Source organism: Athene cunicularia, assembly GCF_003259725.1.
Source record: "Athene cunicularia isolate RWA chromosome 5 unlocalized genomic scaffold, athCun1 chr5_part2, whole genome shotgun sequence".
NCBI classification, from domain to species: Eukaryota; Metazoa; Chordata; class Aves; order Strigiformes; family Strigidae; genus Athene; species Athene cunicularia.
This window is the reverse complement of record NW_020799102.1, coordinates 3,353,974-3,366,507: the sequence shown is the minus strand read 5'-3', so window position 1 is coordinate 3,366,507 and position 12,534 is coordinate 3,353,974. Positions and strand designations below refer to the sequence as shown.

Sequence of the window (12,534 nt, the reverse complement as noted above, 5' to 3'; positions counted from 1 at the left end):
GTACTACTGTAAAGCAAACAAATTTTAATCTGCTGTGTAACTGGCAGAAGGTTTTCAACAGGCCAAATGATACTGCAGAGATTAGCCGCCAGTTGGTTTTTAGCATTTTTTTGTTGCTGTTATTGGTTTTCTTCATGGGTGGCAGGTTTAAGTTTTTGGTGTGGGTTTTTTTTTTTAAAATGTTTTCATACTGGTTTTCAGTACTCAGAGACCTGTCCCTTCTGTGACTTCCAAAGCATTTTTCCCTAGAACTGCAGCCTGTTGCATCTGAAGATAGATTCTGCAACAACCCAAGAAAAATTTGCTCCACTTGCCGGGGATTGTGCTGAAAGAAGCGGTATTTACTAATTATGTATACATAGCTGTGTTATCAGGAGGTAAAACTTGAAACACCACCTAATGTATATGAAGCCAGCAGCTGAGGAAGGGCAGTTCCTGCACTCTCTGATATGATTTAATGAATCTTGCAGGGGCTTTGACAGAAACATAATTTGCCAAACCCAGCACATTTTTCACTGCCAATTAATTAAACAGCCTTACTGAGAAGAAGCGTCCAGTAAATTAAAGAGCTGCAAGCCTAGAACTTTACATTATCTAATTGTACCACAAACTCAGCTACTGAAATGGATTCGCCTGGTTATCAAAATGGCTATGTGAAAAGCAGCTTCGGGAAATGTTGTTCCCCACACGGTTCCTTAGGGTTGACTTATATTTCTGTGTCGTTGTAGCTCTTCTTTCTCCTGTGACCAACACAATTACCCAGTGACAACAGCACCAGCTGTCAACGACACCAGGTTTCCGTGTGCTCTGCACTGCATGTCAAAAGTTGCTGGAATTAGCCTTTAAAAGGTTATCCTCCTCTCTCAAAATTCAGCAGAACAGAAATCTCTTTACCCATTCCTGCTTACTGTTCATAACTTCACAAGTTCATGACTTCAAAGCCTGGCTAGAAACAGCGACAGAAAATGAACCAAAACAATGTTCTCGGATAGGAAAAAGTGCATTATGCAAACCAGAACAAGAGTTGACTCTCCAAGCCAAAGGGTAGTAAGAGGAACGCATCACCTGAACTCTTTCCATCTAAATCATTTCAGATGCTCTTAGCACACAAGCCACTGTTCTGCGGATTTAAGCATGCAGAAAGTTTCCTGTCTCTTCCCAGCCATGAAGCTTCACGTTTTTCCTGTAAAAAAGCACTACTTTGGGGAACAAACAAGAATGATATTCTCCTTCATAAAACGGTGTTGAGAATGCGTTTTCAACATAACCCATGAAAATCTCAGAAAGAATTACAACTTTGCATGTTATCTGGGTTTTTGTGGGAAAGGGACAAGAGAAGGGCCCCTTAACAACTTATCACCTTCTAATGACTTCTAAAAGTCCTGTAATTTGCTGTTAATATCCAGCCTTGCCCTATCGCACTGGGTAGACACAATAACATGAAATTTTACTTTCCATGAATTAAAACTATATTTTGAAAACTATGGTCTTTTTGAAAAGACTTTTCTTTAAAAAAAAAAAAAAAAAAAAAAAGTTTAATCTTTTAAACTCTTGAACTCAACTCATTTTAGAATAAAATAGCTATGTAATTTTTATCATTTTATGGGCCCATCTAATCCCTTGTTCTGAAACTAACTGGGTGCAAAAGCACTGAAATAGGCCATAAAATTTTTTCATATATTAACCAGAAAGAAAAAGAAATTTTAACACAAAGCTCTTCTCCAAGGAGTGAGAGAGGCTGAGGCAGACCTCTGCACTTCTGAGATTTTTCTCATTACTGGGAGTCCTGTGAATAAGGCAGTATTTACCATAATAAAAATCAACATTTCACTACTACTCAGAAAGCTGCACTACTTTAAAAAAAGCAAACAACCTGCAGACACGTGCTTTTCAATGTAGCAGAATATGGGTCTCTCCTTCCTAATATCACTGGCAATTTCATCTTTTCTCAGAGACATTACTAATGTTTTGCTTTCCCTGGTATCTTGCACTGGGAATATTCAAATATGAAGACAGCTATATAGTTCATTCAAATCAGGCAAATTTGTGATCTCTTGTATGGTATGAAGTTATTTCCATCATATACCAGGTACTGTGAAAATAAAAACTTTCATGGTTGTGAAGCATTCACACGCTGTGACAATGAAATCCACGGGCCACCAGCTAACTTTTGTGTTCAGATTTTAGAAGTGGTGACTGTACCTCATACCAGGTCATCCAAACTCACGGTCAAAGCCCTCTCCATAATTCTCACTTCTGTCTCACCCTACAGCAACATGAACCTTAGTGGTTTTAGCAGCTGAGATTTAAGACTATATGCTTCATCTGAAATGTAATTAAAGTTACTCCCTGGTTTTGTCCGGGGTTAATGTTTGAAACTGAAATTTCAAAGTGGTTAGAGCTGAACGAAGTGATCAGCTCACATTCACCCAAAAGCTATGAACAAATTGTAGTTGCAGGTTCTTTAATAAACATTTTACTTAATTCCCACCAAAATCTTGTTTTTCATACATATTGACAGACTACATCCCCATCACGCAGGAATTATTATTGTGTATAAGATAATGGCTGTTCTTAAAAATCAGACTGAGTTCACAGTAAATAATAGATTTTAGGTCAGTCATATTTAAGAAGTCTTTGTGAAAGTCATGGTTCCCCAACCACAAAAATTGTGCTCTTTGGTCTTGCATCCCGTTCTTCACATTCTTTTTCTAAAGGTAAGTCATTCGATATGATGTGCTTTAAAAGAAGGATTAAAAGCAATTTATAAATAGACAATTTTGCTTAAAGCTCAATGATAAAAGCTGTGTCATTTGTTAAAAACAAAACAAAAAATGTTTTATTAATGCAAGTAACAACTGTTGTCACCAGCCTCTCTGGAGCAGCTTCTCTTAATGAGTTGATTCCAGGTGTCTTGCTTTTTGGAGTAGTTTAAATAGTGTAAGTAAACATGAACTGCGCACTGCTGATATTTAGGCAGCTGCTTGAATGACTATTTGTATAATTCATTGTTTTTGTGGCAGTTGAGCCTCGATCTATGTCCCAGCTGAGTTGCAGCCTTTTAATGTAATGTTTTACATGCACAGTAAAAATGGCAGTACATTGCACTATCTGTTTGCTGTTTATTTCTGAACTAATTCTGCTTTTATTGCAACAGAAAGTTTGTCTCAGTGAAGAAACCACACAACTGAGCTCCAGCGTAGGGCAACAATTGGGAAGCCGTGCCTTCTAGCACCAGTCAACCGCTGGTCTTGTATGGACAGACCTGAAGCAGAGAAACTGCCACAGTCTTTAGACTTCAACAAGACTGCACATTGTTCCCCAGCTTCCAGCCATGCTCCCCTCCCACAAACTCCTTTCAGTTCTCTTTTTAGCAATTTTAGCTATTTTCTGTATTATCCATTACCCGTATTCTATATTGTCTCTGCATAAACTCTGGACTGCCTAGACCAAGTATAACCTTCCTTTCTGATGCTCTACTAAAACTGTGCATGCTCATGTGCCACAAGACACAGATGAAAAAGCTCTCTTGGGTACAGGGACAGGCAGCTACAGGAATAATGCAAAGGTGGAAAATTCCGATTGCTTTCCCAGGGTCTCTCCACTCCTCTCTGAAGTAGGACTGGTCAGGCAGCTGAGACCAAAGAACAATCTCAAATCTGCTGGTGTCACAGTGGATTACGAAAACTAAAGTGTACCAAACAACCGGACATCCATAAGCAGCTTGAAGCACCAAAATTACCACTTGTGGAGCACAGGTTACATAGAACAACATTTATTTACATGCAGCCCTCAGTCACAAAATGAGACTATTTCTTCACTGCCTTTCTACTTTAACTGATTAATTTATTACTGTTGGGTTCCTGGAGCTCTGCAGTTCAATGTACAGCAAAGTAACAGTGCCTTTTCAAAAGTCAGTAAAGTATTTGCAAGTGAAACAATAACTACTCTAAAACTGGTGTTTTAATGAACTGATTTTGCATTATTGTACATACAGCCAACTAGTGTCACCTAAAAGCATGAAAGCTAATCATTTCAAAGACTACTTGGTCATCCTAACTAATAGAAAGATCAGCTTGTTTATCAAGATGATGATAAAAGGTACTAATGGCTTTTTCAAGTGTGCTGATAAGAGAGTAGTTTAGATATATATTTAAAGATGCGTGACTGGGAAGAACAAGAATTATTTTTTTAAAAAAATTAGGAAAATATTTTTGCTTAAAATAGGCAATTTTCTATATCATTAGAAACGAGTACTCAATTGTTACTTTTGTTCATTACTAAAGGAGGACAGTATTTCCACACTGCAATTCAGAAAACTCACCCAAGACAAATGGTTTAAAACCAGTATCATGTAATTCATATTAAATTTGCACTAATTATAAAGAAAGCCTAATATTCAAGTATCTTAAAACCCAAGAAAAATGTTAAAATACTCTACTTGGGTTGCCTCCTGTGAACTACTGATTTCCGTGCTTGCTTTCTAAATAAACATCTACATTAACACAGATGTTCTTGTTACCTTCTTGTATTGCTACTGAATTGACAAGATCAAAGAGCACTGGATAAATAAATAATATTCCTAATATTAAGAATAATTAAGGAGTAATTAAGCACTACAATTACTGCAGAAAGTATATCACCCCCTTTTAGTTCACCTCCCAGACAAATGTTCCATTAGAAATGGTAACTCTTGTGGCTTTCTTTTAAGTGGTCTTTTAAACACTTTAATGGTTGTAGAATCTAATTGAAAAATAGAGGGGGTGGGAGTTTGGGTTATGTGTTTTTTTGTTGTTTTTTTTTTTTTAATCCTAAATGACCTAATCTGAATTGTTTGGAGGCCAAGATTTATTTTTTGGAGTGAAGTTTCTGTCATTTTTTGAAGTTCAAATTGCACTGAAGTTTTAATGCACTAGGTGGCATAATGATATTCACAATAGAACAAATGAAATGCTCCACCACCACCCAGGTACTTAGTTGGATAACAGAAGCCACCCTTTCTGCCAGATAAGAAGTCTTATGGTAATTTCTATAATTATAAGAACACTAATATTGTTAAACCTCTTTTTTGTTCTTTGCAAGAGTACTTCAAATTTTGAAAGAAAAAATCATTCTTATTTAAAGCAGACAATATAAAAAACCCTGGAGTTCTGGTCACATCGAAATACTGGTTATCTGATCCACACAGTTTTCATTCACTCACTCTGGTCAGAATATCTTGTTGCTTCTAAACAGGTGTCCAGGAAGAGTGGAAAGAGTACAAAGAGTAGGAAAACCTTCTTGTTTACTGTATTTCCTTAGCTCTATATACTGGCTGTCACCAGCTGATCGATTATTTACAGATGATATAGCATTGTCCTGGCCTGCGTTGTTTAACCTCCTTTAGCACTTGGGGAGACATTAAACTTCTGGCAGAGAAAATTTATTTCTTTTGATATATGAAATATACCATTCTCCCCCACCAGAAACCCAGGCGTGTACTGGACCCACATAACATCCAGATCCTCAGGAATACAATTTTAGGCAAAAGTTTCACAAAGTGATAACCAACTACTCGTGTCATGGACGTGTCTGTTCAGTCAGGTGAGTAGGATTAATGTCCAGCCCCTCGTGTTGCAGCCTTAGGCTTTGCCAAGATGTGATTTAAGAATTGAAGCCCCAGGTGAAAAATGAACTCCTGAAAGCAGTGGTAGGGATTTCAGTTAAAAATCCTTTAAACCCTACTCCAGTTGTGACTGTGACAAAGTTTACCCCGAGCAATTTTACTAGTGACCAACATTAAAGTAGATCAAAGACATATGAGCTTGCAAGTTATCACTTTTTCTAGGACTCCTGTTTCTTCAGCTTTGACATGGGCCACACTAAATGCATGTCGACACTGCCAGGAACTGGACCAGGTGAGTTGAATCAATCTTTTCCATTCCTAACTCTATTAATTCCACTACTACAGTGGACATAATGAAAGATCCTTTTAGACTGATTCTGGTGTCAGTCTGAACCAGCATTATGTCAAAAAAAATTTAAGTCATCTTCATTTACTGTAAGCTCAGAGACTTGCTTTTTGTTGCAGATGTTCTGTCACAGTCTGCTTGAATTCTGGGCAGTAAATTACAAGATACGTCAACGTAAAGTGGCAGTGAAATCATTTATCATTAACTTGAAGAGGCCATTATTCAGCTGTGGAAGATGACTGTTTTATGAAATACAAAGGATGAGATCATGATTTAGTGACCAGAGCATTCATTTTCCAAAACACAGCAGTATGGAGTGAGAGTGAGAAAGGAATGGAGCCTGAGCAGTTGATATAATTTTATCTGGATAATGTTTTGATGTTTGCCATCCCAGTTAAAATTGGCTTTTCTGAGACCTGCTGCTGATTAGCAGACACATTTTTCTATTGGCTAGCTGCTATATCTGTCCTGGTTCTTTCCGTGCAATAACAACTCTCACAATTCCTGCAGTGCCACAAGCAGGTGCCCTACCTGAGTGTCAGGAAAGGATTTAAAGAGGTGTAAAGCTTCCTATCTTTCAAGGGTTATTTGAGATACTGGAGTTTCTAAACAAACACTTCAGAGAGCTCGAAAGTTATAATTTCCCTAGTTTTTTGATGTAGCTACTAATGTGTTTACCTGTTTTATGAAAATGATCTCCACTCAGAAAGCTTATTTGTGCAGGCAACTGAATAGGGTAAAGTTATTGCTGGGGCTAATTTTGTAAAGACTGAAGACGTGTTCAACACAGAAACAGTGAGCATAGTATGGACCACAGTGTCAGATGCCACCAAGTTATCAATTCCTAGAAGAGACTAAAGACAGGACTTCTCTGGTTTATGACGCAGTCAGCAAAAACCACCGAAGTGCCTACCTTTTCCAGCTGGTGCATCCCCTCCTCTACACAGCAAATGGATGCCAGTGTTCTCAGTGTCTGGGGATAAAGGCACCTGAAACAATCCTGGCGACAGATCTTAAAGAGAGCAACTACACCTCCTTCCTGCAGGGGAAAAGCAAAAATCAGAAAAGCAGCACTGTTTCCCTAGATTTTAACTGAGATTGGGGTGGGAGGTAGATTCCTTTAGTAATGTATCCAGATTAGCTATCATCACAACACTAACAAAGAGGGTTAAATTCACAGAGCGAACTCAAGTTGATTAATGCTTATATACTGAGCAATGAAAAAGTAATATAGCCTCAGTGGGAGGTGTGCTTAAGTGATTGACTTTTAGCAATTATGAGCACAATTTAAATTAAACTTGACACTCCTGCGAAAGCTACAAAGACTTATCAATAGGCAGCAAGTGGAGTGGCATTTAATTGATAGTTCAACCATACCTTATTAGTTTAAAACAGATTTTTGTTAGCATATATTTCCTATTCCTCTACATTTCTGAGCTCCATACAATATTTACTTAATGATAAAACATGAAAGAGAAGGTCTTATGGTTGGAGAGCTACTGAAAATAAGATGGAAACAGGTATCAAGTTCTATACAGTTACAATCCATATCTTCATCCTCTAATACATAAAATTTGCATTCCTACTTTTTTTTTTATCTTTAATATGGCAACAAAGATTTGAGCATAGTTATAGATACCTTAAGTTATGTAAGAACAGACATATAATGAAGACGAAAGCATTTACAATATTAATGACAGATAAAAGATCTCAGACCAAAGTTATCAGATTACAGTAGTAAATTAAAAATAGTTCAAATCATGGACCAAGTATAATATTCACCCTTCTTTTTAAGCCTGTTTCAGTAATCTCTATATAAAAATATTTTTAGATTCACAGAAATAATCTTTCTCTCCTCAACCATTTGTATTATTTGAAAGCTCAACAGGTCATACTAATATAAAACCTCCAGGCGACAATTCAGACTTCACTCATTTTCAGAATTCCACATTTTTGTACTAGTTCTGCTGCAATAGCGTAGAGTACAATAGAGCAAACAAAGCTATCTCTTAAGGCTAACAAAAATATATATATCGATGTTTGAGAAAATTAAAATTAGACAAAATTAACACCTCAATATATTTCAAGCTAGAAATTTTATATTATGTCTTTGCACATGTGTATATATATATATATATAATTTCTGTGAGATCAGTGAAAACAGTAGGCTTACAGAGGTTTTCTAAAAGTAAAATTTATTTCTAGAATTGTAAGAAGTGCACATGTACCTGTATGAGTTATTTTATATCTAGAACTGCTATATATAGCCTACTGCAAAAAGACATTTCTGAGTCTTTAAAATAAAAAAGAGAAAGTACACTAAAAAGAAGTTTCGGTCATATTTTTCCTTCCACAAAAAGATATTGATATTTCACCTAAGCAGTAATTAAAGTATCTATGAAAAATACAGATAAAAGCTATTACAGTGTTGTCCCCAAACCTAAGGTAATTGGGTTTTGGCTGTTTTGTGATTTTTTTTTTTTTTTTTTTTTTTTTTTTTTTTTTTTAATTTTAGTATCGGTTTGAAAGTCCCCACAGTTCAGTGGAATCGGAGATTATCTGATTCTCAGCTTTAGTCATAATAGGCAGAAGTTTGTGGACAACACTAGTAAAGCTCAAGTGATATTGGCACATTTGCTTCAAGCTTTCTGTATGACAAATGGGTGCCCTGCTTTTGCTTCTGATGGACAGGAAGTGATTTATCACTGCATTTGTCAGGAGGAGATCTAAACTGTTTATTTTGTGCCCTGTGTGCCATTACCAAGCTGTAAAATATTGATCATGAGTAATGAACCTAGAGAGCTGCAAGTGAAATACGGAATAGGAAGGAAATACGGAGCCTGATACTACGGCTTGTCAAAAACACTCCCCTCACTGGCATCTCCGCATTCCTCAGGATTTATTCATCTTTTTTAAAGATTTGTCCCCTAAATCTTTTGCAATGATGACAAAACTACTCCATCTGACAGGGATATGCATAAATTGGTCAAACAGGTAAACAATACCATCCAGACAAAGCAACGTATCAGCACTGAGCTTTGCTTTCTTTGGAGATTAACGTGCACCTTTCCAAAAGTTCCTGATATGTCTAAGCATGCTCTTTTTTTTAATCCTTTGCATACTTTTTTGGCATTTCCAGTTTTTGACCAAATAACACATGAAATGCTACTCCTGCTGGAATTCAAGTTTCATCTGGAACAGGCTTCACATACTCTGTGAAGCAGTATCTGAAAGAAAGGAGAACTTGCTTTACTGTTTGATGACCTACTTCTCTCCTATATTGGATTAACAGTAATTCAACTTCATGGAGACATCCCTGAGATGCTGTTCAGAAGGGCTAGCAGTTGATAACAAAATCACCTGAAATACAATCACAAAAAGTATGTGAAGGAGGTCATGAGTATAAAAAGCCCCACTGTGCATAATGAGTTGAGTGAATAAAGACGGGAGAGAAAAGGTATCCAACTCTAAGGTGTAATATTTTGCAGTTTCAGCCTGAAATGACCCACAGTGCAGTGAATTCTCATGATGGAGGACAACATTTATAGTTAGCTGGAAAGATGATCTCCATGGAAATCTTCATGCCAGCAAGCAAATACTTGCTAGAAAAGTAAGTGATGTACAAAGAAGGTAAGGCCAAGATGGATTAGAAGCTGCTCAGAGCAAGTGATCCATATGGAATGCAAATAGCCAAACATTCTCCAAAGAAGGGTGTGATAAGCAGATATGTCTCTGCATTATCTTCATTTTTGCCCTCCAGTTCAATACAGTTGGTATTAGACTCATTATCATCAATGAAATGGATTTATTTATAAAGACTTTTTTTCTTTATCACTCTGTGTCCCATCATTTCTTTATTGTAACTCTGGAATGGGTATTTACTGATTCTTCTGGTTGTTACGAAGCCAAATCAACTTAGAACCAGTTGACATCAAGTAATACTAATTTCTGACAGTTGCTCAAGTTCCAATCAAAATTTCTAATTACATCAAGTAATACTAATTTCTGACAGTTGCTCAAGTTCCAATCAAAATTTCTAATTTCTGATTTTCAGTGTCTCTATGCTCTCAGAACATGAAGGCACATGCTGCCACCAGTGTAGCTCGTAGATGAACACTACTTACTATGTTTCAGAACTCACACCTTAAGATTGGTTCTTCTATTAGCTCAGAACTCAAGGATTTTTATTATTATTATTTAGGCTTTATCTATTTCTTATTTTGCCCTTGCTACTACCTATTTGTGTTAAAGATCTTAATCTTTATACTTCTGACAGCTAGTGAGAATGACTAGCTGGCTGACAGGGTGAGTCAGTAACATGACTCTTTCACAGCAGATTACAAAATTACATGCTAAAAAACCCCAAAAATATATATTAGTCAAAGAATGCCTCCAGGTAGAATGAAATTATAGGTGACACTTCAGCATAAGGAGTTCACATTTCAAAGCCTTTTTACATTTTGGTAAAAATATTGGCAGGGGAGGAAGAAGACTGAAATCTTTACCAAAATGTAAAGTAAGAAATCAGTTTCTGCAATATCATAGCTTTCCAATATTATCAGGGTTCTTTTGTTTGCATGTCTAAGATTTTGGTGTGCTTTAGAGTTGTAATTTATAGCTTGTGACAGGAAAAAAAAACCTAACAGTGTTCCACAAGATCACACATTGTCATGGAGAGTAAGACTTCAAGGTTACATGAACAAATTTGTTCAGTTTTGCTTTCACTGTAAATATTCCACTTCTCTGACTAGTTTTTACCAAAGATATTATGACAACTTTCAAGGGAACTTCTGTATCTATGGGAAGTTTTGAGATCTTTGCAAAACTTGAATCCATTCTCAACCTCTTAAAACGAGTGGGCACAGTTCCAGATTTTTTAATTTACCTTTTTTTTTTTTTTTTTCCCCCCAAATGGCCCTGCACTTTCACTGTCATAGCTCACTACTCAAGTAACTGAATTAAAAATTCTGGTCTGTTAGAATTCCTCTGCCACCTTGCAGAAAACTGAGGCAATACAGAGGGTGAAGGATGATGGTGAGTCGGGACAAATGTATTTCAGTGCAAGGAGGAAAGAGACATACAGAACAGGTAATACAATCACCACTAATTTGGCAACCAAACACCACTTAGGGTTCTTCGCATAAGGAAATGCATTTCCTCACTTGTAAACCCGTGACACATCCAGGTTTTAGCAATAAATTAATTTAGTAATTTATGGAAGGTCAGACTTCACTTGTGCTAAATTAAACTGTCATGGAATTCACACAATGATAAAAAGCACAAGACCAATTTTCCTCAGTTTGTTAGTTCTATCCGCTTCCTCAATACTCAACATTTTAACATTGTTTTTGGATGCCACTGAGTGGAGCTCAAATACCAATTTAGAAAAAATTAAACCTAGGCTGTTGCCAGGATCCACTACATGTTGCTACGTCTACCTTGTTTGCAGCCTTCAGAACAAAGCGATACTTTTTATGGTATAAACATCCATCTAAAGGCAAATCAGAACTAAAATGAATCAAATGCTACTGCTTAACCTCATCTCTGGGCAAGACAAGGGACTGGCACACCAGTCCACTAGCAGAAGCTTGGGAAAGGAGACATCTCTCTCTGTACACTGTGGCTGTGATTACCCTATCCTTAACCTCACACAATGCTCTGCCTTCCTCACTTTCTCAAGATCCAAGTGCCCTCAAAGGTGCAAACTCTGCAGAGATCTCCAGAATCATTGATCTAGGGAGGATGATTCGTTCACACTGAAAGTTAGGACCAGCTACTCAGTAACCAAGAATACACACTGCTAGAAGTAACTGCAATGACATTCCTCTGTAAAAGGAAAACAGTGGGTGCAAAGTATTTCTAAAATTACATCTTTAACAATATCTCTAACCATACCTGGAACCAGCCAAAGAGGCCTCATTGTTTCTCTGCATAGTCAACCATATGCATGGCCCATCGTAAAGCTTTTCTCCACTTATGTGGCTGGTACTTAAAAAGTGCTGTCTGGAGAGACAGTAAAATATGCTCAAAATGCTGAAGGGAGTGGCAATACCTCAGGCAGCACAAAGACAACTGTACCTGAGTCAATGCCCAGAAGCCTGTCGGAGCTTACCATCCTACTGCAGTTGCTTGCACAGGCATTGAGCTTTAAGTTAAAGACTTGAGGGTTTGCAGCCCCCCTTTTTTCTTTTTTTCCCTTTTTTTTTTTTTCTTTTTTAATTTAATAGGATAACTGTGGTAATAAACTCTACAGAGTAAGGCCTGCAAAACCAGCAAAATAAGAAGAAAAGTCTCTCAGAGTAAATTTTGTTGTTCTTTAACGTAGATTGTGTCCTGAAATACATAATTTAATCTTGTATTGTACATTTCAAATCTCACAGCCACTACTGTATTAAGTAATATAACTCGTTTGTATTACTAATTTACTTTGAATTATACCATATACCTCCTTACCTTAGCTATGATACGGCACAGATGAGCACCTTCCTGGGTAAGGCTGAATAAACTACTAATCGCCGACTCAGTGATGTACATACTGTCCGACAATTCTATTTGTCTCAAGAGGTTCTGTGTGACATAAGAT

The 12,534-nt window shown here is 37.0% G+C and overlaps 1 protein-coding gene across 1 annotated transcript in view; it reads right to left on the bottom strand.

Annotated features, from left to right (window-relative positions):
- INSC (INSC, spindle orientation adaptor protein) overlaps positions 1-12,534 on the bottom strand; it is a 124,592-nt gene that overhangs the window by 41,712 nt on the left and 70,346 nt on the right. The window contains 2 exon segments of the mRNA XM_026850398.1: positions 6,865-6,990; positions 12,405-12,518. Coding sequence (XP_026706199.1) covers positions 6,865-6,990; positions 12,405-12,518 — 240 coding nt within the window.